The 27,888-nt window shown below is 38.1% G+C and overlaps 2 protein-coding genes across 4 annotated transcripts; one reads left to right on the forward strand and one right to left on the reverse strand.

Moving 5' to 3' along the window:
• Positions 1-1,109: 1,109 nt before the first annotated feature.
• sftpba (surfactant protein Ba) lies at positions 1,110-9,997 on the forward strand. Of its 2 annotated transcripts, XM_079860526.1 has the most exons (11): positions 1,110-1,332; positions 1,708-1,772; positions 2,343-2,417; positions 5,310-5,432; positions 5,597-5,710; positions 5,789-5,869; positions 7,624-7,804; positions 8,135-8,277; positions 8,387-8,467; positions 9,562-9,669; positions 9,799-9,997. In XM_079860526.1, exons 1-11 carry the CDS (start codon positions 1,281-1,283, stop codon positions 9,832-9,834), a joined length of 1,059 nt encoding a protein of 352 aa, XP_079716652.1. In that variant the 5' UTR covers positions 1,110-1,280; the 3' UTR covers positions 9,835-9,997. The 2 variants fall into 2 exon arrangements, with proteins under 2 accessions (XP_079716652.1, XP_079716653.1); XM_079860527.1 differs by lacking the exon at positions 5,789-5,869 and having other exon boundaries at positions 1,204-1,332; positions 9,799-9,996.
• A 7,335-nt stretch (positions 9,998-17,332) lies between these two features.
• mat2aa (methionine adenosyltransferase 2Aa) lies at positions 17,333-27,632 on the reverse strand (the record flags this gene model as incomplete). 2 transcript variants are annotated; one of them, XM_079860624.1, is made up of 9 exons in its annotated part: positions 27,339-27,632; positions 21,528-21,605; positions 21,309-21,431; positions 21,014-21,126; positions 20,776-20,919; positions 19,875-20,093; positions 19,355-19,537; positions 19,137-19,270; positions 17,333-18,940 (listed from the first exon to the last, which is right to left on the reverse strand). In XM_079860624.1, the coding sequence occupies exons 1-9, from the start codon at positions 27,427-27,429 to the stop codon at positions 18,838-18,840; spliced, it is 1,188 nt and encodes a 395-aa protein (XP_079716750.1). In that variant the 5' UTR covers positions 27,430-27,632. The 2 variants fall into 2 exon arrangements, with proteins under 2 accessions (XP_079716750.1, XP_079716751.1); XM_079860625.1 differs by lacking the exon at positions 17,333-18,940 and having other exon boundaries at positions 19,133-19,270; positions 27,339-27,627.
• Between the last annotated feature and the right edge of the window lie 256 nt (positions 27,633-27,888).

Genomic DNA, 27,888 nt, shown 5'->3' on the forward strand with positions numbered 1-27,888 from the left:
ACACATTCAAATGATCTATCCAATTATTGTCATTCCAACCAGCAGTAAACAATCAGTTATCAACATGTCTACCCAGTTAGCATAGGTGAAGGCCTATGTATCTATACGCACACTGGGTTCGGGCCAAAATACCGAGCTCAGAGCCCTCTCCTCGGACAGCACGCCAGATACACATACCATTCTATCTGACTTATCTGTGTTAACTCAGATAGGTTGTGCGGATAGAAACATCATCCCACTGACAAGACCTGGTCGGACTCCCTAGGAATACCAATGGTCACTTTAGGATGATCCAATGTTTTCCAGACCTGTTTCTGAAGGCCCACCTCACTAATTCGACACATAGTCTTGGTCTATTAAATAGCAGATGAGTTGCATTTAAAACCTACTGTTTGTGTCCCTCGAGGGTTAGGAAAGCAATAATCATTTATCCTATTCTTAAAATTCACTTAAACGTACCATTGTTCTGGGTTTGTGCTCTGCTCAGTTTCAGTACAGCTGTGATCTGGAGGAACTGCACTGATGCCAAGCTGAGAGTATTGTGCGGTCTGTTACAGCAGTGCAACAATGTGGTTACATAACGCTGTGCCAGCAACACTAGAACAGCTACACTAGGACAGTATGACAGGTTTGGAGTCCATTAACACAATTTATAAAGATAACTAAACAATGACAAAGTAATAAATGAATGACCCCAAATGATAGAATACATGCGTATACAAGACAAAATCTTTCCTGGTCAACTTATTAACTGAATAGACGTATTAATGCATTTCTAAACATTCTGTAGAAATGAATAGAATTTTAATTAAAAAAAAAAATAAACTTTTGAAAATGTAATATTAATAAGAACAATAAATCTATCCTTCAGTTCTGTAGGTCTTCCTAGTCTTAAACTATGTGGCTTCTCTGTCTTCCTCATAGATCTGAAACAAGTCGGGACCCTCCATCACTGTAAGACTACTTGATCTTTTAGAATGAATCTCTAACCTGCCATAGCACTGCTTGACTTAGCAAGAATCACTAATAACTAATGGTCTAGAAACATGACAAATATTGGCTTTCCTGGCTGTCAAATAGTGTGATCAAGCAACATTATTTGTCGACGCACAGCTTTCTCGTTTGCACAGTGAAGGGTCTATGTTATCACGTCTGGGTTGTGCTTTTGGGGCGTCACATATAAAGGGTAGTTCCTCTTTGAGCTGAATCTTCCCATCGCTATATACAGGGGCAAATTTGAGAATTTTACATTAGTTCTTCTAGCCGAGGTGACTGAAGACATGACTGCCTTTAAACTGGAGCTCTTCTTTTTCACTGCCCTGCTGGGTTCAGGTAAATGAACTGCTATGATGACGGTAATATTGATATGTTCTGTGTGAATGTCTATATACATCTGTAGTGCTTTTTTAATGTTACTTTAATGTTATGTAATGTTATGATACTGAATTAAAAATATGGAATAATATAGTGTGACAAGAAATATAATCAGATATTATTGTTTAATATATTAAAAAGTTTGCCTTATTTCAATCAATTTTTTTCTCTCCAAATATCTACCCAAAACTTGTGTACATTTATTTGAATTTTAAATCTATACAAATTTCTTAGTGATATTCTCATACTGTTATTTATTTTCCAAATGCATGCAATTCGTTTTCATCTTCAGTTCAGTGGAGGTTCATTAAAAAGTGATTTTGTTTTTAACAGTCAAAACAAGATCTGTTAATACAACAGGCATGGATAAAGTTTCGATGGGTGCGGATGACACTGTGGTGAGTTTTAGGAATTTTAAATGCTTCGCTTTTTTTTTCTCTCATTTTTTTGTTACATAGGTACTGACTTCTTAAACAAAAGTTGACTCGACCCTGTCAGTCTGCATTTCAAACACTGGTTGGACTGATATTATTTCCTTAGCCCGGAAGTCTTTTTTTTTTTTTTTTTTTAAAGAAACAAAACCAATATAAGGCAGAGTAAAATTATAAAATGCTAAAATGTCATTAAAACATATTGCAAATCCAGAATTATTGTGATTATAAAATTATAATTTTATAAAAAAATAAAAAAATAATAAAAAATATTTTTTTTTTTCATATTAAATCCATAGTTTAGTTTCTAAGACGAAATTGACAGATTAGAGAAAATAGAAGTTGTAATTTTCATATCCTCAAACTCTTTCACACAGTACCTGAAATACACAAACCACAAACTTTTAAGAGTACCAGAGCTCTCACTTCTCTTTTATTTCTACACCCTAAAGATTAAACATTTGATAAGATAAAAATTACACATAAAGCAATGGGCACTAGGCCTTTGAACATTCTCTTATATACTATATTCTGTAGATGGGCGACACATGTCAGGACTGCACTCAAATTTTTGAGCTCGTGAAGGACCTCGTTTCCAATCAAGACTTTCAGGTATGATCAAGCACACACACACACACATGCACGCACACACACACACACACGCATGCACACACACCCACACACACGCATGCACACACACCCACACACACACACACACACTCATGCACGCACGCACACACTCACACACACACATATATATTGGGTTTTCATGTTTAATGTGGACATTCCATAAACATAATGATATTTATACCATACAAACTGTATATTCTACGCCCTAATCCTACCAATCACAGAAAACTTTCAGCATTTTTACATTTAAAAAAACCCATCACTTAGTATGATTTATAAGTTGTTTCCCCAAGTGGACCAAAAATGTCTACACAAGATACAAAATGACTGGTATTACTGTCCTTGTGGGGACATTTTGGCCGCACAACGTAGGGTTTACCAGGTGAACACAGACATGCACGCTCACGCATGCACACGCACTCACACATGCACATCCAGACAGATGTAATAGTGAATAGAAAATATTCATGGTCTCTTGGCTGATGTCTGAGATACAGTGTTTTACTTTTATCTAGGAGACACAGATTGAGGTGAGAGTGCTGCTGTTTAAAACTGAAAATCATGAATTTACAATCAATGTCTCAAAGCTTTTGAGAAAGTCTTAACATGACTGCAGCTTAATTTATCTCAAATTTGCATGATTTTCAGCATGTTTTAAATAGTATTTCTAATAAATAAGGAAGTTGTATTGAAAAGCAGAAGTGAATTGCTTCGGTTCTATTCATGGTGTCACTTTTTGAACTTCTCACTCACAAATCTGGTGAATTTGGTGTTTCTCACCTGTCCACTTATCGGTCAGATATGGTCCTTCAAAGACCCTGTATTATATCTGTACTAACACATCCGATTTACATTGAGCCTTACATACAATATACAATGACATGATATTTTGTCCTCTTAATTCATTTATAGGAATATTCTGTTTTAGGCTCAATGGAGCACACTTGTTAAATATTGGAGATTATCACAACACATTTTTATTTATCCCTTGTTTTCTTTTGTAAAAAGTGGAGGTTCACAATGAGGCACGTCTAATTAAAGTAAATGGGGCCATATTTTGGACTTTTCTATAGCAGAAAAGTCACACTTACAATTTTATAAAAGCCTTCCATTAATTATTCTGTTAAATTGTGTTTCTTAAACTGTAAAGTTGTTCTCAGCATTTTTATGGTTGTTGTGTTATGACTTGAAGTTGTAAAATTATAAATAACTTTACACAGAAAAATGTTTATAAGCAAATTTTTTTGATCTCATGAAAAAATTGACAAATGTTGACAAGGTTTTTTTTTTTTTTTTTTTTTACCCTAAACCTAACCGTCAGTGGGCCGTAAACAGATCGTACCAAAATGAAAAAGAAAAAAAATCCAAATTCGCTGCCATTTCGCCAAATTGTAAAAATAGTTATCAATTGCCATGAAAGTGTGCTGGATTTTTCTTCACACTAAATCGTGTTGACATCATGATCATTTACGTCTTGTAGTTGTACTTTTAAAAAGGTTTAGGCTATGAATTTTCCTCATTCAATTCCATTGTACCTACTCACTGTAACCAAGATATTTGCTTCTTTTTTTTTTTTTAAAGAAAAGGAGGGGGGAAAAAATTGTTGTAAACAACATCATATTGCAAATACTGTTGATTGAGCTTGACTTGTACTGAACCTGGAATATTCCTTTAAGACACCACAGGCATTACATTAGACTGAAAAGTATCAAACCAACTGGCATCTGTAAACAAATTCTGCACAAGCTTTTCTGAGGTCTAACCAATGTAGGATTGACTTTCAAAAAACTTTCACCTGCTTGTACAGGTGCAGTACATCACTTTAAATATGAACATGATCCGCTAATGTTCAACTACTAGAATATGTCCAAATATTTTTGTTTTATGGTTTTGGTGAAATGTTTTATTTGAAAAGTCTTCTTGTACTGTCTTTATTTAAAATAAATGCCACTTGGTTTGATATATGTATCTAATGCAATGGCATTCATAGAGTTTTAACCCTACTCCTCTCCTTGGGTCATTTTGACCTGAAATTATTTAATTTTTTACATTTTAAAAAATCAGGTGTTCATCTGAGTGGTCTGCTTCAAACTTTTACACTTGAAATGGGAATACACACACAAAAAACATTTGTCTGGATTCAAGGTGTTTTTTAGTTGTAATAAAAATAGTAACAAATCCTTCACTTGCAGGTCAATTTGATCCCCATAAGGAATGAATGGGAAATGGGGAAAATGGGGGGTATTTGTCAAAACAAACAAACAAACAAACAAACAACAAAAAAAAAAACCTCTTACATGTGCAAATGACTGGATGAGACTATAGAATATCCCCATTGCAGAACACGTACACCTCTCACACATTGAAATAGATAATTAATAAAATGCATTTATGTTTTGAATTTATATTAAGTTTTGTTCCCATATTCCATTTTATTTGCTCTAAATAGAATCTCCATAGATAAACTAGTGGCAATAATCATAAAATGCAGATTAATGTCTTTTTTTTCCACTAGTGGTCAGCAGAGAGGCTCAGTGAAATTGGACTGGAACTAGGTCTTTTTTCTGGTCTTTTTTTTTCTGTGTAAAATAATGTAAAAATATGCTTATTTTCAATTAAAATAATACAATTCAAGAATTTAAAGGTAAATAAAATAAAAATCATTAAAAAAAACCTGCATTCATTTAAAGATTATTATTTTATCATAATAGACAGATATAACATTTCTGGACAAAAAAAAGAGAGGAAAAAATAATAGTTTTTAGGAGAGTTACGCAAGGAGAGGTAGTGTAAATAATATCCTTAGTCCAAGCAATTTTTTTTTTTTCTCTTTTCTTATGTAACTTCAATGCAATAATTGATCTTAATTTTTAGGCCAAATTAATTGCCACTCTTGAGCAAGTGTGTGATAAGTTGCCTCCCAAAGTCACTAAACTCTGCCACACTGAGGTGGAAAAGATGCTTCCTCTGGTCATCGCCTTCATAAGCGGAATAATGGTGAGTAGCTCACAGCTTTATAGTTAGATTAGACTGCGTTTGAACGATGGGATATTGTATTGTGCATATTCAGTGGTAAAATGAATGCACATGGGTTTGAAAACGTACATATAACAAAAAGATGCAACAGTCAAAATCACAAGTCTTTCAATCTCTCTCTGTAGAATCCAAGTGACATCTGTACTTTTCTTGGACTGTGTGGAGGCAGTGACAGTGGGAGGATGAAAGATCTGTTGCTTAATCACATGTTAAAAACTGTGCCATTGGAAACTATGAAGGTAACAGAGGAAGTTTTTGTTGTTGTTTTTTTGCATGTTCTGCATAGCTGACTTAAGTTCCTCTGCTCTCTAACACAGATGGAGGGATCCATTCAGTGCTCTGTTTGCTCATACGTTGTGAGCGCACTTGGGTATCTGTTTCCCAGAGAGAGGACTGAGGTGAAATTCACAATCACATTACACATGGAGTTCAGATTCAGAATAATGGCATATTTCCTACTGATCTGTGTGCGGTTTACACTCTTAATGCACTTAATTGTTGAATGTGCACTTGTAGTTCAAATCTTTTTTTCTTTAACTATAATTTATAATATAATCTTAATCAAATAAAAAGCCAAGTGTATTTTAAGAGAGTACACTTTAGTTTTACTTTAAAGTACATTTTAAATCATTGTTTTAATAATATTTTGTCATGCTTTAAAGAACTACACTTATAAAGCACAAGTAAAACAGCCTACTTGATTATAATTTTAACTGTAGTGTGTTATTCAAATTACATTCAAAGTTTATATATTTTAAATGTACTAAATTGAAACTTGTAATTACAAATATATTAAAATACTGTACATGACATACATCACAGACAGCAACATAGTGTCGGTTCAGATCCGGCCCACATCTGGTAAGTGAGGAATCCACGTGTGCCAGATGTGGGCCGGATCTGGGCCGACACTATGTCGCTGTCTGGGATATGTTTCAACAGAAATGACATTAAAAGTGTATTTTAGTTCACCATAAATGCTTGTGAGTACATTCAGCAGTACTTAAACCATATTTTAAAGATAACAGGAGTAATTCTGAAATTACATATAAAGATGTACTTAAGTCCTACCTGAGTGGGACAAACAAAAAACACTTTAAAGTTCAGATAACTGCATTTAATTTAAGTTTAAACTAATAAATTTCCTTTAATCGTTTAAGTGTTCGAAACATTACATTCCGTTTGTATTTATAGCATATTATCTCAGCAATAAGTACTCTTTTTAAAAGTATGCTAAAGTGTACTTCTTTTTCACCAGGGATTTATTTTACCTAATAAGCGAACGTTTTAATAAATGTTCTAAAATGTAATATGCTGCATTGCTGATCTAATCATCTTCAAAATCTTATGTTTTCTCTGATCAAACAATGAGTCAAAATACACAGTGTTCCAAATTATTATGCAAGTGACATTAGTGGGATTTTTCAGTACAATAAACATTCAGATTTTAGTTTTTTAAAAGAAAGTGTTTGTTTGTTTTATTTCTCCATATCTTTTTAGATAACGGTTATCAATCTCAATATCAAACGTTTCTCTTTGTGAGCTTGAAATGCAACACAAATGAAATGCAACTTTGCACACAAGTTCTTGAGACTCCAGCAAGTTTCTTTTTTTGACAGAAACTTTCCTTAAGCCTTTTTCTGACCGAGTTCTCTTGTGCTCGTGTTCTCTTGTGCAAATCATAATCTCCATTCAGTTTTAACAAAATATTAGTTGTTTTCATGCCTTTTGCATAACATAGAGTCGGCCCAGATCCGGGCCACATCTGGTTCATGTGGATTTCAGATGTGGGTCAGATCTGGGCCGACATGTTGCTGTCTGGGAAAGATCTTTCTTCCTTCCCATATATGAAAACTGTGTCTTGCTTAATAATGTGGGTCAACCTCTTTAAGTAGGGTTTCCATTTAGGTAGACCTGGCAAACGAATTAACAAACCTGTCTGAGATTGATACCAGTTATCTAAAAAGATATGGAGAAATAAAACAAACACCTTTGAAAAACTAAATTCTGAAAGTTTATTGGACTGTTATGACACATAATAATTTGGAATGCTGTAGATGCGTAAAAAATGCAGCTGTAATTAATTTTTTTTCACAATGGAAAAGAAAGCAAAAACCCTGAACCCATGTTTTGTGTTTTTCCTCTTATACAGAGCATCATAACTACCCTGCTTGAGAATTTGTGCAGCGAGTTTCCTCTGATTCAGTCACAGTGCAATAAGTTGGTTGAAAAATACGTCCAACTCTTGGTTGACACACTACTGGACAACACCTCTCCAAACTTCATATGCACTCTCCTTCGTCTTTGTGAAATTCGGGAGCGTCCCATCAACGGTTAGTGTTCAGACATTGATTGGCTTGAGCTGATTTTTGTCTTTAACACTTCTGAACATCAATAAAGGAATAATTCACAAAAATGCTAATTATAGACCAGGGGACTCCAATCCTGTTCCTGGTGGGCCAACGTCCTGCACAGTTTTGCTCCAACCAGCTCGTTTAGTGAGTCTGAAGACCTTGGTTAGCTGGTGGAGGTGTGTTTAATTGGGGTTGGAGATAAACTCTGTAGGACAGTGGCCCTCCAGGAACAGGTTTGGACACCCCTGGTTTAGATACATTTCTCTGCCTCTCATTCTGTTTCTTCATCCCTCTCTCTCTTTTAAACAGCGCCTTCGGCACTTTCTGATTGTGATTCTTGTCTGACGTTGGTGGTTCTGACTCGAATGCGTCTGGGCTCCAATGCCACCGAGCGCCAGGCTGCTTCATTCCTCGACAGCGTCTGCCAGCTGCACCCCGGTGCCATGCCGAAGGTTAGACATAAAGCTGCTCTGAATTACTGACTTTTGAGTGCCCTGAATTTGTAATATTTAAAAATGATATAAATCTATATCTAAATCTATAAATCTATATCTCGTCTAGTGTGATGCGTACGTGCAGCATCATGGGAACCAGCTACGTGTGCTTCTGAGCAAACCACAGGGGCCGCTGGATATTTGTAAGGTAACCAGATTTTTTTACTTTCTGAAAAAATAAATTGGACAACTGCAGACCTTTGAGCTCCCTTAAAATCGCACCTTGTCAATAGTGTAGTAATGTATGAAGCATAACTCACACAGAAGTCAAACCAGGCAGGTTTTCAGGCTTTCCTGTTGGTCAACCGATTCTTTCTGTGGGTGAACTTGCTTGACCAACTTGAATCCGATGTGAAATCTGTGTGGGGAAACTTAGTTATTAACTTAGGGGCCGCTAACACAACACCATTCTAACAGAAAAACCCTTAAAGCGCTCCGGCCGCCCATCCACACAGAACAGTGCCTGGTGTCTCGAGAACGCACTCCCTGATGCACTTGTTCGAACTTCGAAGGTGCAAACGATTATCCATTATCTCTGCACAAACCCGCGAAAACACGGACGACGTGCACATGCGCATTGCGTGTTCGACACGCACATGCTCCATCAATGGTGTTAGATGCTGCTTAGTCATGTATTGACGACGTGGATCTGCATGATCGTCTCTTGAGTTTTATTTAAATGACTATTTTGTTTTAGAGAGCAGTCTACACAATAGTTAGTCTAATTATCTTACCTGTTCAACAAAATATGGGCATCACAACTCCGTAGTTTCAAATCTTGCATCTTGAAATTGATGTACAGATGTCTCCGCTGGTAAAGCACTATAAAGTGTTTTTATTGTCCAATTTTTGCTCTTCTCATCACCAAACAACACTACTAGCAAATCTAGGAGACAGCGAATGATAGTGGGATTACTGAAACATCACGAGTCACGTCATAGGCTGTATGCCGAAGTAGACTCGCAGCATGTATAATTAAAACACTTTTATAGAAAACTATTATGAGTGTATAACTTTTAAAATTCTTCATCTCATGAAAATTTTGACTCTTCACAAAAACACTTTATAATAATGCTAGCATAAATCTTTTTTTTTTTTGTCACCAAACTATTAAATGCACCTTTTTAATTAAAACGCAATATTATGTCAGTTGATTTTCTAAAAATAGTTTTTGTAAAAAGAGCTTAATAAATAGTTTGAAATGTTTAAATGAGGTATTTGTCTGTTTTCTGGACTCTTTAGAGGGCAAATTTGTGTGTTTCTGGTGAGGAACCTGCGATTGCTGCCGACCCCTGTAGTCTTGGACTGGACTACATCTGCAGAGACCTCCAGACCGCTGTTGACTGTGGGGTAAGTGCACTGAAAAGCCTTTTAAATGAATAAATCTGCCAATGTGCATGTTCTAGCTTTCTAATCATCTTTATCTCATGTTCTGCAAGTTCAATTTTTGTTTTAAACACATTCATATAACTTCTACAGGCAGTGTCCTTCTGTCAGAAGAACGTTTGGGGATAAATCTGATTCAGCTGCCCTTGCTCTTGGTAAATGTTAACATATAGTTTGCCAAATGACAATCAATGCTTAATAAACTGATAAATCTTTGTACTGAACAAGATCCATTGGATATCTTGCTGTTCCTTTGCATTACACCCAGTTTATTAAAGTTTTACTAACCTTATCCACACAGACTGGGGCCTCTTTCATAATCATAACTCATATGTTTGGTGTTCCTCATCATATCAAATATAGCCTAAGTGGACTTTAGGGGTCAATATTAACATTTGAACACAAAAACCCAGTATGTTTTATTGATTGATTTTTGAGTGTTGAAAGTATGTTGTGTATGTTTTCTTCTAATCAAAGGTGAGGGTTTTCCAGCATTTGTGTGAGTTTTAACAAAATCTCAGCATATGTGCATCAACAATGTAGCCTATATGAAATGCTGATGGACCGACTGGGCCAATGCCTCATTATTCTTCATCCTTTCCTGGATCTTCATGGTTCTATTTGCTTTTTAAGTTGAAAACGAGGGTCACAGAGTCATAGGATTGGATGATATCTTCAGCAAACAAGATAAAACACAACAGACTTGATAAAAACATGTTTTAAGGGGCAGTTGTTATTTTAACAAAAAGGGATACTGTTGCTTGAGCAACATCGTTAATCTTACAATACTTTATCAATCTTTTCAGTGATTGCACAAGCCTTCAGAGAGGTCAATTCAAAGGACATTAACAATATTATCTTAGATATGATTAATTTAGGAGTGTATAAACATTTGATCAGTGATAATGTACTTTTTTAACTAAAACTGCTCACATTTTTATCAGATGATGTTTACTATATATTATGGAAATATTTTCCATTGTAACCATCGTTTCTGTTAAAATATCATAGTGACTATGAACACATTTTGCCTTGAGATAACTGGAGGGAAAAATGATAATTTATCCTGAATTAACCTTATTGGTCCTACACTTGGAATTAGAAACCACTGTCATAAAAACATCAAAATACTTTAGTATGGTACTATAGTATTTTAGCTGAAACTATTACCATGGTAAATTATTGCAAGTAATATTAAATGTTGAATGACACTGTCCAAAATGGGGAATAGCTACAGTAAATGGCTAGCTCTATATTTATATTTCCTATTTATTTCTTGACCCTTAATGTATATTAAAGTCAACAGTAAAGACAGCAGAAATACTTTTAAAGATTTACATCAGGGCATAACATTTTTATAATGGTGGCAGCACATATGAAAATTCAAAATTGAATGAAAATTGAAAAAGACAGGACGCCCTCTTTGTAGTCTATGGTTTTACATATCAGAACATAATAAAAATCATCTGGTCCTTGGCAGGTCTTAACATTAGGTAAGTACAACCTCAGGCGAACAACAACACATGACATATTACACCGTGTCATTATTTATTTAACAAAATAACCAAAATGGAGAAGCCACCTGTGAAAAAACTAAGGGTGCATCTCAATCAGCTCCCTATAGTTCAGTAGTCAGGGCACTGATCAGGGACTCGACCATTTTAAGTGTTGTCTCGATTGCAAAATCCTGCCAGTGCATTGAAACATTTGCTCCCTAAAAAGACCCACAATACACAATGTAAACCAGGGAGCATTGATGCTCACTGTTCCCTTAATGGAAGTTCTGAAGCACGAAACATAAATCATGTGAGCCGACTCACTACACAATATATTTTTAAAATACAAACCATTACTGAATTATACTTCAGCATGAACATACATCGCTAGACAGGTAATGAACATAATCTGGCTAACAGTTATCATTTATTTACGGCTGAAATGCTGCACGATGTTGTACAATGAGGACATTGTTGTGTCGCCGGATATAGTGTCTAAGTGTCCCAATGTGTAGTGAGCCAGGGTTCCTAATGTCCTTATCAGTTCCCAAATTCATGTGCATGATGATTCATCATGACCTAGGGAGCTAGGGAGCTGATTGAGACGCACCCTTCGTACACCCTGCTTCCATAGGAATTAAGAGGGTAAGTAGCAGTCAGGTGCTGATAATTAAATGCCCTTGATTAAGTGTGACCAACTCTATAAAAACAGAGGTTTTAGCATTTTGCTGGTCTAGAGCATTCAGGTGTTTGTTAACACAAAGCAAAGGAGGAAAACATCAGCGATGATCTTAGAGAAGCAATTACTGCTGCCCATCAATCTGGGAAGGGTTACAATGCCATTTCCAAACCATTTGAATCCATCATTAAACAGTGAGGAAGATTACTCATAAGTGGAAAATATTCAAGACAGCTGCCAATCTTTCCAGAAATGGACATCCCAGCAAGTTCACCATAAGATCAGACTGTGCAATAGGGATGGGCAAATGAAGCCTCATGAAGCACTGAGGATTTCCCCTGAATGTTTGAGGAAGCATCAAGAGTGTCGAAAACAGCGCCATCTTGTGGCAGGTCAAATTTATAGCAGCCATGTTGATGAGCAGCTGAGTGTGCAGCGCTGCTGTTTTATCCATTACGCACAAATAAAAGCCTGACAATGCTAAATATTCAGTTTTCTGATAATGTAATTCACATATTAAAGTGTGGCAATAAATTAAATGTAACAATTATATTAATACTAATTATAAAAATACCAACAGAGTTGCTTGATGCAAGTAAACGTTGGTCTAATTTTGTTGGTTTATGGTTTCTATGCTGTTTATGTGTCAGAATATATGATCATGTAACAGGCTATAGGCTTTATATATTTTTATTATATTTATATATATTAAAAAAATGTTAGTAAATGGACTTAAACTTACAAGTCTGGGTCTACCTAGTGGTCTGGGTTCAAACATTCCGACACGCAAAGTGAAGCATTCACGTGCCTCTTTTTTTTGGACATATTACACTGTAAGAGCCCTAACTTTACAAAATTGTTACATGGTGCCATGAAAAAACTTTAGTATGTTTTTAATAATTTAAAAAAATATATGCTCAACAACGGTTGATTTGGCTCTTTATGGTAAAAGTAGAAAAGCTAAGCTAATGTTTTCAGATCATCCATTTCTCCAGTCAGAATGGACTATTTGCTGATAAATATAAACTTCTGATCATTCATAGCTATGAATGTGACACAGCTATTGTTGTTTCTTCATGAGATTATTACTGACATTACTGAGAAGTATGTATTTTTTTTTTGCCACTTTTGGATATTTTTTTAAGTAAATATAATAAATTCATAGAATTAATGTGTGAAAATCATAATTATCAGAGGCAATTACTTATTAAATGACAAATGCTGGTTTACTAACATTACTTAAATTGTAAGAGATTGAATTTTTTATTTTTTTTACAATTACTAAGGAAGTCAACAGTTTCTATGGTACAAGAATGCGCACTCTTCAGGCCCTTGTACCAGAAAACGTCCCTCCCTGAAGGAGGGAACGGAGACGTAGTCGATCAGTTCTGGGAACCAGGTCCGGTTGGGCCAATAAGGGGTAACTAGCAAGACCTGCTCCTCTTCCTCCCTGACTTTGTGCAAGAAGGTTCACTAGGGGAAACGCATACTTGCGGAGGCCCCGGGGCCCGCTGTGTGCCAGTGCATCCGTGCCAAGGTTGCCCTCGGTCAGGGAGTAAAACAACTGGCAAAGGAACGAGTCCGGAGAGGCACACAGATCTATCTGTGCGGCCCCGAAGTGGTCCCAGATCAGCTGGACCAGAGTCTCTAGAGTCACTCTCCCGAGCTCGTCGGCGGCACGATTGAGCCGGCTGGGGATATAAGTGGCACGAAGCGACCTCAGATGCTTCTGACTCCATAGGAGGAGATGGCGGGCGAGTTGCGACATGCAAGGGGAGCGTATTATTAAAAAAAATTAAATTATGGCATGTGTTGAAAAAAAGGACATTGATTGTGGTTACTAGCGACATAAGGAGTAAGAAATGCAAAAATTCGAAATTCAAATGCCTTTTTTTTTTGGTGGGGCAGTTAAAGGGTTAAAAAGAACATGTCAGTATAGCTTTGGTTTGCAAAGTTGCATCTGAACAAACCTCAAAGCTTATGGAACAATGTCCTTTGGACAGATGAGACCAAAGTGTAGATGTTTGGCAATAATGCACAGCGCCACGTTTGGTGAAAACCAACCTCAGTAGCCCAAAGTATTCTAGAGCCAAATACAGATAAAGCTTGGCTGAAATGGGTCATGCAACAGGACAATGATCCCAAGCGCACCAGCAAATCTACACCTAAATGGGTAATGCCCACAAACCTCAATGAAAAGAAGCACATTGTAAAGAAGAGCGGGCCAAAATTCCTCCACAACGATGCGAGAGACTGTAAAAATCATAAAGAAATTATCACCTCAAGTTATTGCTGCTAAAGGTATTGTTCTGCAAGCAATTGAATAATGGGATGCACTTAGTTTTTTCCACACATGGCTTTATTTTTGTTACATAAATAATGACAGTGTAATATGCCATGTGTTGTTCATCTGAGGTTGAATTGATCTAATTTTAGGACCTGCTAAGGACCAGATGATTTTTTTTTAATGTTCTGATACTAAAAAAAAACCAGAATTTAATCAGGGTGTACTTTCTTTTTCACATTAGGCTACTGTAGATACAAAATAACCTGTTGTAGATTACAATGTTTTACTTTTCCCTTTTAAAATGGCTTTTCACATCTTTTATGTAAAAATATCTGTTGATTAAATAGTCTTGTTGTGTCAGCACATACTTCCCTCTTTTATTATTTCATATGTTACACATTCATATTTTTTAGTTAATAAACAAACAGCCTCCAATCGTGAATAGTCGTAGGGTGTACAGGCAACCTGTTTATTGACTTCTAACCTGTGGTATTTCCCCCTTTCACCAGAACCTTTCTGTCTAAAGCAACAGTGAATAGAATGATGGGATAACTAATGGCAGCCGCTGAAAATAACCGAGGCATTTCTGAGGTAAAAAGTCATATCAAATGTTTTCCCTCTCAAGATACCATCACAGTTTTTCAAATGTTTGCGACTCCTTGATATGTGATGTCTGAGAATGATTTTAGCTTTGCGGTTTTACACTGCAACTATGAATTACACATTTGCCTAAGGTTTAGGTTGCAACATCAATCCACTCATTTGATGATACCTGTTTGAAGTTATAAGATTTTTTTTTTTTCATTTCTGCCACAGAAAGCTCAGTGTTACTGCAATCCCTCATTTATTACTTTGTACTGAAACGAACATTGCAAGGCATTCTTCCCCACATTTCAAGTAGCCTATCCACATTCATTTAAACCTGTTTTGGGGGGGACGTTTACACAACATTTTCAAATAAAAATGGAAAACGTATGTGTTTTGGCTGTTCATTTACTTGACAACAGCGTTTTGGGGGCCTGAAAACAGGTTTAAAGTGCACGTTTTTGAAAACTATCGTTATCATCTCTGAGTAAACTACAAAAACATGACTTTGTGAAAAAAGGTGTTGTCATGAGCATGCGTATTACATGTTCAGTCTATAGGTGCATAATGTTTCTTTACAAAGTGACATCGCCATCTACTGGCCTGGCATGAATACAGCGCTTTACGTGAACAGGGTTTGTTTTCTGAAACACTTTTCAGTCTTTAGTGCATCCTTGTGTAAACGTACCCTTAGTTAAAGGTAAAAAATAAATAATTTTGTTCTAGCATCTCAAACTTTTATGTAACCTCAAAAGGTTACGTATGGTAGTGACCACATGGCAATATATTAGGTGTGTTTGACTTCATACAGCGCTGTGCAGACCGACCAGCGAGAGTTTCCACTTGCAGTCAGGAGTTGAAAACTGAGCTGTCAAGTCGGACACTATCAGCTTCCCATAGTGACGCTCACGCTGTTTGCGTAATCCACAGTGGATTAGATGCAATTGTCAAATACAGACTTTTCATAAAGAAAATGAAACTTCATGTACTGCTTAATACAGCACCATCTTTACAAGATGGAAGTTCAACAGCCTATACTATTTAAATACCAATAAAGTAGGTATATATATATATATATTTTTTTTTTTAAAGTTATTTTGATAAACATGACAATATAACATTATGGTTACATATGTTTTTACGGTTATAAAAACACTGATTTTCTGAGTATTAGCGGAATAAACAATACACATCATTGCCATCAGTGAATTCGGCCAATTATGGAACAGCCATGTCGTCATCAGAGCTTGTGCAGCCGCTCTCGAGAAGTCACTCTCGCTGTGCTTTGATGCCATACGTCACAGTGACGTGGCGCCTGCGCCGTCTCAGTTCGGACAGTTTCTAACTGGCATGTACTGCTTTGAGCCAGACGCTGATCGGTCTGCACAGCGTCACATGAAGTCACAAACCTATTTTTACTTTCTTACCTTAAAAAACAAAACAAAAATTTCAGATCATTGATGGAAATAAGCCACACTTTAAGAATCCAATAACATGCTATATTTAAGCCATGTGACATGAGTTCCCCTTCAAGACAACACTTGCAGACTTAAGAGGACCCCTGCTGATGTGCTCCACAATTTTCAGTGTTTCTTCTGCATTGTTTTTGTTTCAAAGTTTGGGGTCATTAAGGTTATTAAAATTCTATTAGACTTTTATGCCGCAAGGATGTATTAAAATTGATCAGGTGACAGTAATGTTACAAAAGATTTCTATTTCAATTAAATGCTGATCTTCTAAACTTCATTCATCAAATAATCCTGAATAAAATCATAATGTTTGAGCATCAAACCAGCATATTAGAATGATATCGGAAGGATCATGTGACACTGAAAACTGGAATAATGATGCTGAAAATTCAGCTCGGAATAGAAATGTTATTATAAATTGTAATATTTTACAATGAGTTTACTACCTTTTATCAAATAAATGCAGCCTTGGAGACTTTTCAAAAACATTAAAATCTTAATGACCCAAAAGTTGAAAAGGTATTGCACTCATGGAATCAATAAGATTTATATTGAAATTACCATGACAAATTTGATCCAACTATTTATATCCTTTCACACAAAAATAAACATTGTTTTATGGAGACGTCAGAAGAGTCACTAATTCAAACAGCAGTCAGAAAGTTCAGTCATTTTCTTATGTTCTTACAATATTGTAAAACACATTCACTCAATTTTAGTTTGTAGGAGTTCCAAGAGTATAGACAATCAAGAAACTAAACGCTCGATTCAAAAGATTTAAAAACATGGTACAGCCATGTGGTGGCCTTTTCCCCATTATTGTTGGAGACATTTTAAATCATGTACCCCACACGGTTAAGATTTTCAGGTCCTATATTGTACCCCAACCCTGAAAAGAGCTGCAACTAAGTGTTTAAAATGAGGGAACAAGTGGAAAACCCACCAAATGAATCTGTCAGAAATGTGAAATATCATAAAAACAACAGTCTTAAGGGTCAGAATTTTTATTCAGTTCACTGATATAAGGGACAGAACCATCATGGAGCATTGAAAGGATGGAAATTCAGGAGTTTGCTGTGGATACACACTTATCACGAGAGGAGAATCGAGGGGAAAGAGAGCAGGAGAACAAAGGGGAAAAGGGAAGGGGAGTGACAAAGGAAAAGAAACAATAGAAAAAGGCACTTCTACTCTTTCAGTAACCAGTCTGATGCACCAATCTCTGGAATTAAAACAAAAATATATAGTGCGAAATAAAAACAGAAGATGAGCTATATATAAAAAAGACTGCAACCCAAGCGCACCCAACAGAGAGAGCATGTAAACGAAGCCGGTTTCTCTGTACAACACCGGCCAGACTCGCTTCTGTCTGTGGGAGCACCGGGAGTCCTGAACGTAAAACGTGTGCGTGAGTGCGTATGGACAGTCTTCATCTATCTGCCTTTACTCTCGTAAAAAAAAAAAGAAAAAAAAGTAACAATGGTCACAGCTACCAGTGCCAGCCTGTGGCAAGAGCCCAAAGCTTTCTGTAGGACACCAAGGGAAGACCACAGGGCCGGCACATGGGACATACACCATGACTATGGTGTTCAAGCAAATGAAAAAAAAAAGTATTCATTGTCTTTAAAAACGATTCCTTTCATGTACAAAACGTAATAAAGGCAAATCACACCTTGAGATCCTGGGCTTTTCTGTACCGATGCCAAGGCTCAAGAGGATCACCGAGCAAATATTAGGTTGATTTTTCAAGTATGGAGCGATTCAAGAGGCGGAGGCAGCCTCTCTGGGACGGCGAGGGAGCAGGGCTTCTCTGTAGCTACGCCCGCTGTCGCCCATCACAGAGAGGGAGTGCTTTGCCTCCGCCGTGGTCTAGTAGAATATCACATAACAGCTACCAGGAAGATTAATCTGGAATCACCATTGAGACCACGGAGAAGGGGTTTTGGGGGAACGGTTGCGTCGCCAGTCCCGCAGACGCACAGGGGTTGGTAGCAGCTTCTGACTTCTCTGTAACACGTCAGAAATAAAACAACACGGCCTGCGGCGACCAGGAAGAAACCATCGTGACAGTACACATATGTTCATGTAAAAAGTCTCTTAAAATTTCTCAATCCAATCCCTGCACTATGTAACTTAAACACATTCGTGTTGATTCTGACCAAAGATGTTTTGATCCCATTTGTAATGGTACACAAAGTGGTGGACCTGGAAAATGGTAAGCATTGGTTCTCTTAGTTGGTAAAACAAAAAATTGAGGGGTTAGTGCTTCAGCCAGCAATGCATAGCATCACAGAACAACCTTTGACCCCCATTTGTGCCATCACTTGATCTTTTAAGCAAGTAGGTAAAGGAAGGAAGGGCCGAAGAGAGATGGGTGGAGAAGAGGGCGCATAAGTCAAACAGAACAAAAACCTAACAGCCACCACAGATCTTTCGAAAACAACACAGCAAAGAACAGGGTTGAAGGTAGAGTCGTACGGGGAAGGGAGTTACCTTTGGGAATGGGTGTGAGGTTAGGAGTGAGGGGTTTTGGTACATCTCCCCCCTCCGGTGGGTTAAGTAGGTTTCTCTGTAATGTACACCTACCGCCCAAGGAAAGGAGGGGGGGTTACAGATTTAGTATTTAAGCTTTTTGGGAACTTCCCAGGGGAAGGACTCACGGCCAAAGTGGCCATAGGCGGCGGTGCGCTGGTAGATGGGCTTCTTCAGGTCCAGCTCTCTGGAATTGTACAGGAGACAGAGTGAGACAATTGCCACGCAGAAAGAAGGACGTTCAGTCAAACTCAATTAACTTCTCTAACGTTAACTGTGCAAGACCAAACTCTGGAAACACGGGAGCAAATACCACAAAGTTGACTGGGGAACCGTCAAACCGAGAGGCAGCGGTTGGGCCGCCCCTGAGGAGCACGCTTTACCTGACTATGACACCCGGGCGGAGGTCGAAGTTCTTCTTCACGATCTCCAGCAGCTCCTTCTCGCTCCTCTGGGAGGTTCCATAGTGGAAGATGGAGATGGACAAGGGGTGAGCCACTCCAATGGCATAAGACACCTGAGGAAACAGATAAATGACTAAGACGGTCTTATTCCTTCACTATTAAACTAATACATAAACGGAAGACTAGCAAATAATCACCTGGACCAGAACACGCTTGCACAGATCAGCCTTGACTAGAGACTTGGCCACCCAGCGGGCCGCATAGGCAGCTGAACGGTCAACTTTAGTGTAATCCTTCCCAGAGAAAGCTCCGCCTCCATGAGCACCCCAGCCTCCGTAAGTGTCCACAATGATCTTACGGCCAGTCAAACCAGCATCTCCCTGTAAAGCATGAAGCATATAAATGTTTAAACAACCACAACTGGGGAAATAAAACGTGGTAATAAACATACACTTCGAGATACTCCCAGGGTTCCCACATCTTTTGCCAAACAAATGACTATGACTGGATTGTTAAACTGAAGAAAAACTGGACGAATGGAAAACTAAAACTGACCTAAAAATAAAATCCAAATAGTAATATAAAAAAACAAAAACTAATAAAGTGACAAAAGAACACTGCTAAATTAGCATAAATAAATAATAAAATCCAGCTTTTCATTTCCATGACCATGGGAACCCCGTTTGAGAGAACTGCATGATTAGTTGTGGTTTCAACCTGTGGGCCTCCGATGACAAAGCGTCCGCTGGGCTGCAGGTGATAGATGGTGTCATCGTCCAGGTAGACACTGGGCACCACAGCTTTCACCACCTTCTCCTTCAGAGCATCACGCATCTCATCCAGACACACTACTTCATCGTGCTGAACAGACACTACAATGGTGTGCACACGCACAGGAAGCATAGCACCACGGTCCTGCCTGTACTGGACGGTCACCTAGAGCAAAACGTAACATCAAAAGATGAGCTGAAAGGTTGAGATCTATTTAAGATGCAGGAGCACAGCATCAGTCCTACAGTAGTAATACACTACGGTTCAGAAGTTTGTAGTCAATAGCATAAGATTTTTTTCATGTTTCTGGAAAAAAGCCTCACTCACCAAAGCTGCATTTATTTGATAATATTTTGTTTGATAAATAAAAGAGTATAAGTTGTGAATTAAGAATTGTAATTCTAACAATATTGCGATTCAATATTGCAATGTATTGCGATTTTTTTTTGTTTAACTCGACAATGGGGAAAAGCTAAGTCATACACTTATTCAGACTGTACATGTATAAGATGAGTCATTTACAAAAACAATTCATCACATCTTTGGGTTTCATTTCAGAAGCATCATACAACACTACATTCTCTTGAATAAATTATTTAAATAACATTAAGTCACTTGTCGCCACCTAGTGGCGAAATAATGTAATTGATAAATGTGAATGGAAAGTGTAAAAAAGGTTATTTTAAAAACTGAATTTTGTAACATCATAAAATATATTTAACAATCTCTTTCAATTTATTGCATTCTTGCTGGAAAGTACTTATTTCTTAAAAAAAAAAAAACTCCTACTGACCACAAACTTTTGAACTGTTGTGTATTTTCACCCCCAAATTGTGTCTCGTCTCACCTGGGTCTTGGAATCAGGTCGCAGCCAAGGCAGGGTGCCATTGCGGCGTAGCTCGGCCATTTTGGCATTCAGTTTGTGGGCCAGGACAATGGTGAGAGGCATACACTCCTCAGTCTCATCAGTGGCATAACCAAACATCAGGCCCTAAGAAGCAAAGTCAATCCAGTAAAGAGTTTGTTTCTCTGTTCATATGCAAAGATGCGAGGTGGTCTTGAAAAAGTGGTCATCCAGCTCTTACCTGGTCTCCAGCTCCTACATCCTCCTCACTGCGGTCAAGGTGAACCCCTTGAGCAATATCAGGTGACTGCTGCTCAAGAGCCACAAGCACATTGCAGGTCTTGTAGTCAAACCCTAAAAAGTACAATAAAATGCTGATTGAATTATTCTACCCCAGATCTAACTGACAGTTCATACAAAATAGTAAACCAGTACATTATGCACTGTAGTAGGTTATGCAAGTATTATACACACAGGAAACGGCACCGAGAGTAGCAAGGTAGCACAATTTCCCTTGACATTTAGTGCCGCTATACCTTTGGAAGAGTCATCGTAGCCAATGTGCCTGATGGTGTCCCTGACAACCTTCTGATAGTCCACTACAGCATGAGAGGTGATCTCACCGGCCAACAAGATCATCCCAGTCTTGGCGACAGTCTCTGCAAGGACAGATTGATAGGGGTTAGGACTCACAGTAAAGACTCCAGTAGCAAGCATGAGGAAAAGTGTGCAGGAAAGCGTAATTCAACACTCACCACATGCTACTTTGGCATCAGGATCTTGTTTGAGGTGGGCGTCCAACACAGCGTCACTGATCTGGTCACAAATCTTATCTGGAAAAGAGGAACAAGTGCTCAAATTTAAATCAGCAATTTAGAGTGTAAAATTCAGGGTAAACGAGACTCAATTAGGCTTGTGCGATATCACGATTTTTGACCATGGACGATTAAAACGTCTCCACGATCTGCTTTTGAAGAAATATAGTATTGTGCTTCAGTGCATTCTAGCAGTTGCAGTTCTGGCGCCTACGTCTCAACATACTATACAACATTCACATCACATGCTAACGCAGAGGTAGAGTTACACTCACGGGACACTGCAATTCACAAAAGTTCATTATTTGCATGCGCTTTAAAGCCTTGCTGATTAACCATTTCATTCACATGCTGATGCCCTCTCCTGATATGCACTTTGAGCACACACACACCCGAAGTGCACAGGCACTAAAAACTTGTCAAACAGCGCCTGGTTACTGGACCAAGTTATCTTTTGAGTCTTATTGTGCTAATACTGTCAAATACACACATTGTTTACATAAACACAGTTGGTTATGTCTAAAGTGAAAGTAAATATTTGAATTTATACGAGTGTATATTAGATGCATGCCGGTATTAATGTAACAGTAGCCTAATAGTAAACATGCTGCCGCTTATCCTTAAAGGGATAGTTCACCCAAAAAATAAATTCAGTCATTTACTCACTCTGAAGTTGTTTCAAACCTGTATTCATTTCTTTCTTGTGCTGAACACAAAAGATGGTATTTTGAAGAATGCGGCTGACCAAACAGTTGCTGGTCCCCATTGACTTCCATAGTATATTTTTTCCTACTATGGAAGACAATGGGGAGCATCATTACCCACATTCTTCAAACGCATTTTCAACAGAATAAAGAAACTTATTCAGGTTTTTTGAAGAAGAAAAAAAAGTGTGGGGGGAACTATCCCTTTAAATGTTAATAAAACAAAACAGAGCAAATCACTCACTGCTGTTGACTGAGAACTTTAATAGTAGCTTTAATAAGAATCAAGGCATAACTTATACAATGAAATCTATATGGTGTTTTATATTTATACATGTTAATTTAATTACTTTCTTGAATGCTACTGTTAAAAACCTAATGTAGCTGAAAAAATAAAGCACTGTATTTGCATATTATGTAGTGTATCTTTGTTTGTATATTTTAACCACAAAGAAAACGACATGTTTATCTTTGCCATTGTTTATTTTATATTTTGTTTCCTTGTTAGGCTGTTTTTAAAATGGGGAAATGAGTTTGGCTGTAATGCTCAGTCACTTGCAAAAATAATAAAACCAACATGAAAAAGAATCTTGATAAAATCATGATATTCCTGAAAAAAATCATGATATGACATTTTTGCCATATGGCCCACCCCTACGCTCAAGGTTAACCACAATCGCCTTCAGTGATGGGCATAACTGGATTCCTGGATTGATTTATTGCAAAATAGCATGCTTGGAATTTGAGTGACAAGAATGTGACAGGAAGTAAATTAAATGCATCAGGGATCGAATTTCGGTGCGGTGTAGCGCATAATTTTACTTGTTTCCGCAGGTTTCATGCTCACAAGGCGGGAAATTCCTGCAGACATTTATTCCATTAGCTTGTTGGTTGAATGAGCAAGTTAATTCATACAGATTATCAGATCAAATCAGCAAAACTTTGAGAAAATGTCACAAGCAGCGAAAGTGATTCAGCGCTAGTCTTCTCTCTCTCTCTTTCAAAACGCGCTTCACATCACCTGTACAAGCAAGCTCCACACTGCGATACAAGACTTTCGGGCTAGTGTTGCATTCAGTAGTACTCGCGCGCTCTGAGAGACGGGTTTCTGGGTGTGCTTTTTCGCAGGCTTATTGTGCTTAAATGGTCAGAAACACACAATTGTCAAAATACCCGTCTTGGCGAGTATTCACAAACACAGTCATTGAAATTTTAAGTTTAAGTTTTTAACGGCGTTAGCATCAGGGCTATTTACATTGCATATTATTTGCAAACAAGCGGTGGTGTCTTAAGTGAACGTAAACAGTTGAGAAAGAAAATGCATGTGTATCAGTAATTTGGATCTGTGCTCTTAAAGTGACAGCAGCCTAATAAACCTGCTGCTGTCTGTGTCATTCATGTTAATCAAACAGCATCAATAAATCTATTAATCTGCATTAAATGCATTCAATTTCTGTAGTATTCCTGTACCTGAAAACCTTAAAGCATTCTTCACTTCATTTGCATTTTTATTTTATTGCATTTATTTGTGCTTCTTATTAGTTCTTTATTCAGTAAATTCAATTCAAGGTTTAAATCCAGCTTTCCTTGTGAGGTGTTAAACTCATGAGCAACAAAATTACCCAGTTGTAAAAACACAAATACATTTGAGCATGCATTTAGCTGATATAAAAGGTAAATAAAAAAAGCCCCCTTCCCCCCTCAAAATAAGTCCATAAGTCCATGAGCATAATTATTTAAAGCTGAAATCATTGCCAATACATGATTGGCTTACCAGTCTCCTCATGTGATCATTTAACAAGGATACAGAAAAGGAAGTTGCTATTGCCGCAGTCATCCAACAAGTGGAGCACATCAGTTTACTGCAGTACAGCCTCTCTAGTCGAGGCACTGGCAGGAATGGCCTCGCTGCCACTCCACTGCAGCCCCTGGAGTAACGATCTATATTTAGGGCAGAGGTAAGCCAAGCTAATCAGCCCTCCCCCACAGCATCAGTACTGACCTTAGACCTGCGCTGATCTCATTAGAAAGCACTGTGACGCAGTAGCCAGGGGCAGTGGAGCGAGGGGGAAAGTTCACACCACGTGTACAGGTGTCAGTCAATGATACAGCAGGCAAAACATGACCTGCCCACAAGTACACTTTACGAGAGTACACAAATGTGTGGCCAAGTATGTGATCATGAACAAAGTAAACTCTTTCTTTGCTGTGGCGGTAACAACCGTCAGTTACCCAAACATTAAGTGTCATTGAACTAGTACTTGCTTGACAAGACTCCTTCGACAGTCACTTCAAGACAGTAGTTGACTTGATAGAGATCACTAGCCATGTGTTTTACAGACCCGATGAAACGCTGCTTTTGGTTCATTTACGTTAGCTTTGAGACTATCAATATGTTAATGTAATGCTAAATGTAAATATGACAACCTGCACTAACAGATCTGTCCAATTAAATAAGAGAACAAGATTGCCCCTCCCCCTAACACCACATGCAGGCAGCTCAGAAACCCACTGGCAGTTAAAAAAAAAAGCCAATCAAAAATCCTTTTACAATAATACAGATAATCGTAATTACAAGCATCAGACTTGACTATGAACTCAACAAGGACGTGAGAACCACTCAAGAACAGAAGCACGATGGATAGTCATCCTGTAATTGTTTGTTTTTAACGCCATGCCAGCTTCTGTGGCCATTTTCATGCCGAGAAAAAATTAAGGTAAAACTATCAGGCGTTTAAAATGTATGTTTGCTAAAAACTCTAAAACTATGTGGGTTAACTGTCAAAAACTTCAAGAGTTAACTGAATAAAAAGGTTTCTCACAGGGTTGAAACCAGAACAATCTAGTAAATCATGCCTCAGTGATAAAAAGTTGAGACGGAAAGAACATTTTGGTGGATGATCTTGTATTAAAAACTTGTCATCCTGGAATGGCCTATTCTGCATCGGGTTGTCATCCTGTAGTGTGCAAGTGTAACAGTCAGATTACAGAAGTAAAAACTCATTCATTTTCTCCAAAGGGGAATGGATCAACTAATAAACCATTAAAGACAAAATTATAATCTCCAGAGAAAATAATCTCCCTACACTCTCAAACTACTTATTTGTGCATACGCAAGGCTTGCAATAACCATTTCTTATTTATACTGATATAATATAAACTGTATATACATATACAATCATTGATTTATTTCCATTACATCATTTGCAATGCTTCATAGTTCTTTCCCCTCATTAAACTTAGTCTTGCACTTTTTTTTCTTTTTGTCTGATTTTCAAATATTTTGCTTCAAATCAAAAGTCTGCAATATTGTGATTCACCTTGTAGTTGGTTGGTTTGGTTCATGTCTTATAAGCCTTTAACAAATACTTTTTAAAGATACCTATGGGGGAAAACACTTCTGTAAAAGTGGACGGGCACTGTTTCCCTCTATTATGGTAATTCTGACAGCATGTGAACGCAACATATGATGTTCAGGAAAGACAATTGTGCTGCATCTGAAATCACACACTTGCAGAACACATACAGGATCAGACTGTAGCCGAAGGAGGTGTGCAGCATAAACGTATTCCTGGAAAAACACAACATGTGTGCAATGACCAGTTTGGTCTTTGAACTGTGATGTAATAGCTATTGACTCGGGTGTTGTTAAACAAGTATAGTTTAATCCCACTTACAAGGGGTTCTCGTCATTCGTGATACCTATAGCACTCACACATGAAAACTACTGCCTACCTCACAGCTCTTTATCATAATCATTCAGAAACTAATTTTATGGAAATGAAGTAGCACGCCACTTGGACACAGGCCAGGGACTGGGCGAGGGTGTCTGTTGATTAAAGACCCGAAACACCTGTTGACCCCGGGTTCATCACTGATGACGTGTCCAAGTAGCACCAGAAGGTGTGTGTTAGAACGGTGGTCTTCCGGAAATGAAAGGCATCAATAGGACCTACTGCATCCGCTTAGGTTCCCGTGTGGATAATGTTCGCACACGGTTTTATGAATACTGCGTACTCATTTGACGTACTGCGTTTAATGCAGCGCAAAAGGCGCGCCGTAGCGATGGAAGACGTCCGTCAAGCATATATGTAAAATAACAAAACACAATAGTAACATGCAAACCGCGAAAAAGCCCGCGTGCTGTGTGAACGACAAACTTTATGAACGCAGCGACGCTTTGCGCAGCGAGACGCGATTGCCTTCAGATGTTTCGGGCCTAAAAAGGTGCGCTGACGCAATAGTAGGGGCAGTTGAGAGAGAGGAAACTTTACACCACGTGCAGGGGTGTCAAAGACCAAGGACGCCAAAAATATCATACAAACAGAGGCTTATAGAAGGCGAACAAAACACATCGACAATAAACATTTAACGACGATTTCATTTAACGACGCGCTTAGCGGGTACTAGTCGCTTATCTCATAGGCCATTGAGTAAAGATTATCAAGAGATGTATTAAGCGGAAAACGATCCATAATTATTGTAATGGAATAAGTTCAAGGTCTTGACGACTGAAATACGCAACGGGAAAAACCGGCAGAACAACAACACGCGCAGTCCGCATTGCTCATGAACGCGTGTTCCGCGAGCCCGCCGATAACATGGCCACCACGCGCGCGCAGCCTTCACACGGAAACATAATTGTTACAAACCAATATATAGAGCATGCTATTGTTTATTCATTTTCTATATAAAACCGAGAATAAAACGACGAATAAGCAGTTTAAAGCGCTCATGGCCTATATTCGCAAGATTAGCCTTGGGCCGACAATCTGGTGACTCCGCCGCGCGTGGCCAAGGAGACAAATACATCCCACATTAACGAAATCAGCGCACATTAATGAATAACGTCTTTTACTGGTCACATAATGAGAGTATGATAAAATAGTCATGATGGCAAATGTTTCAGGTATAGAAATGCAAATTATTTAGCAGACGCTATTAGCACGTGCTAGCTGTGTGGTATCGCGCTAGATCGTGTTTACCTTCTACACGACCTTATGAGACTAAAATCCTATTGAAAACACAAGGACGTTGTGATACATACCAGGGTGTCCTTCACCGACAGATTCCGACGTGAACAAAAAGCAGTCTTCATCAATCAGGGAGTTATGAAAACCGTTCATTTGCCCGTTCATGTTGGATGTACTGTTGCGCTTTTCTAAATCGGTGTATGTTTCTCGCGCTGGCTTTAGCGTGTTAGATTCAGATTCTCTCTGCTTTTCAAACGTCGGTCTTAAAGGGATGTTTCTGGTGATGTTCTGCCGTGGACACGCTGTGTAGACTTGACCTCAAATGATCACGAGAGCTACCCGGTCTTCAAGTTTATATCCCTCCCACTTCTCTCCAAACGCAAGCGTCACTCGGGCGCGCCCCCGTCCGTCTGGCTGTCAGCCAATCAGAAACGACGTAAGGCCCTAAAACGGTGAGCAGACAAAAGAAGGCCCTGCTTTGTATACAACATTTTACAGAAATAGATAGCATACTAAATGGGATTATTATTATTGTGTACCATATTGACATATAAAAAACAAAGAGAAAGAACATAGTGCCATTCTTTGTCATCAACAACACGTCTGAGTTTCTCAAAATGGGAT

Source organism: Squalius cephalus, assembly GCF_949319135.1.
Source record: "Squalius cephalus genome assembly, chromosome: 24".
Classification (NCBI taxonomy): domain Eukaryota; kingdom Metazoa; phylum Chordata; class Actinopteri; order Cypriniformes; family Leuciscidae; genus Squalius; species Squalius cephalus.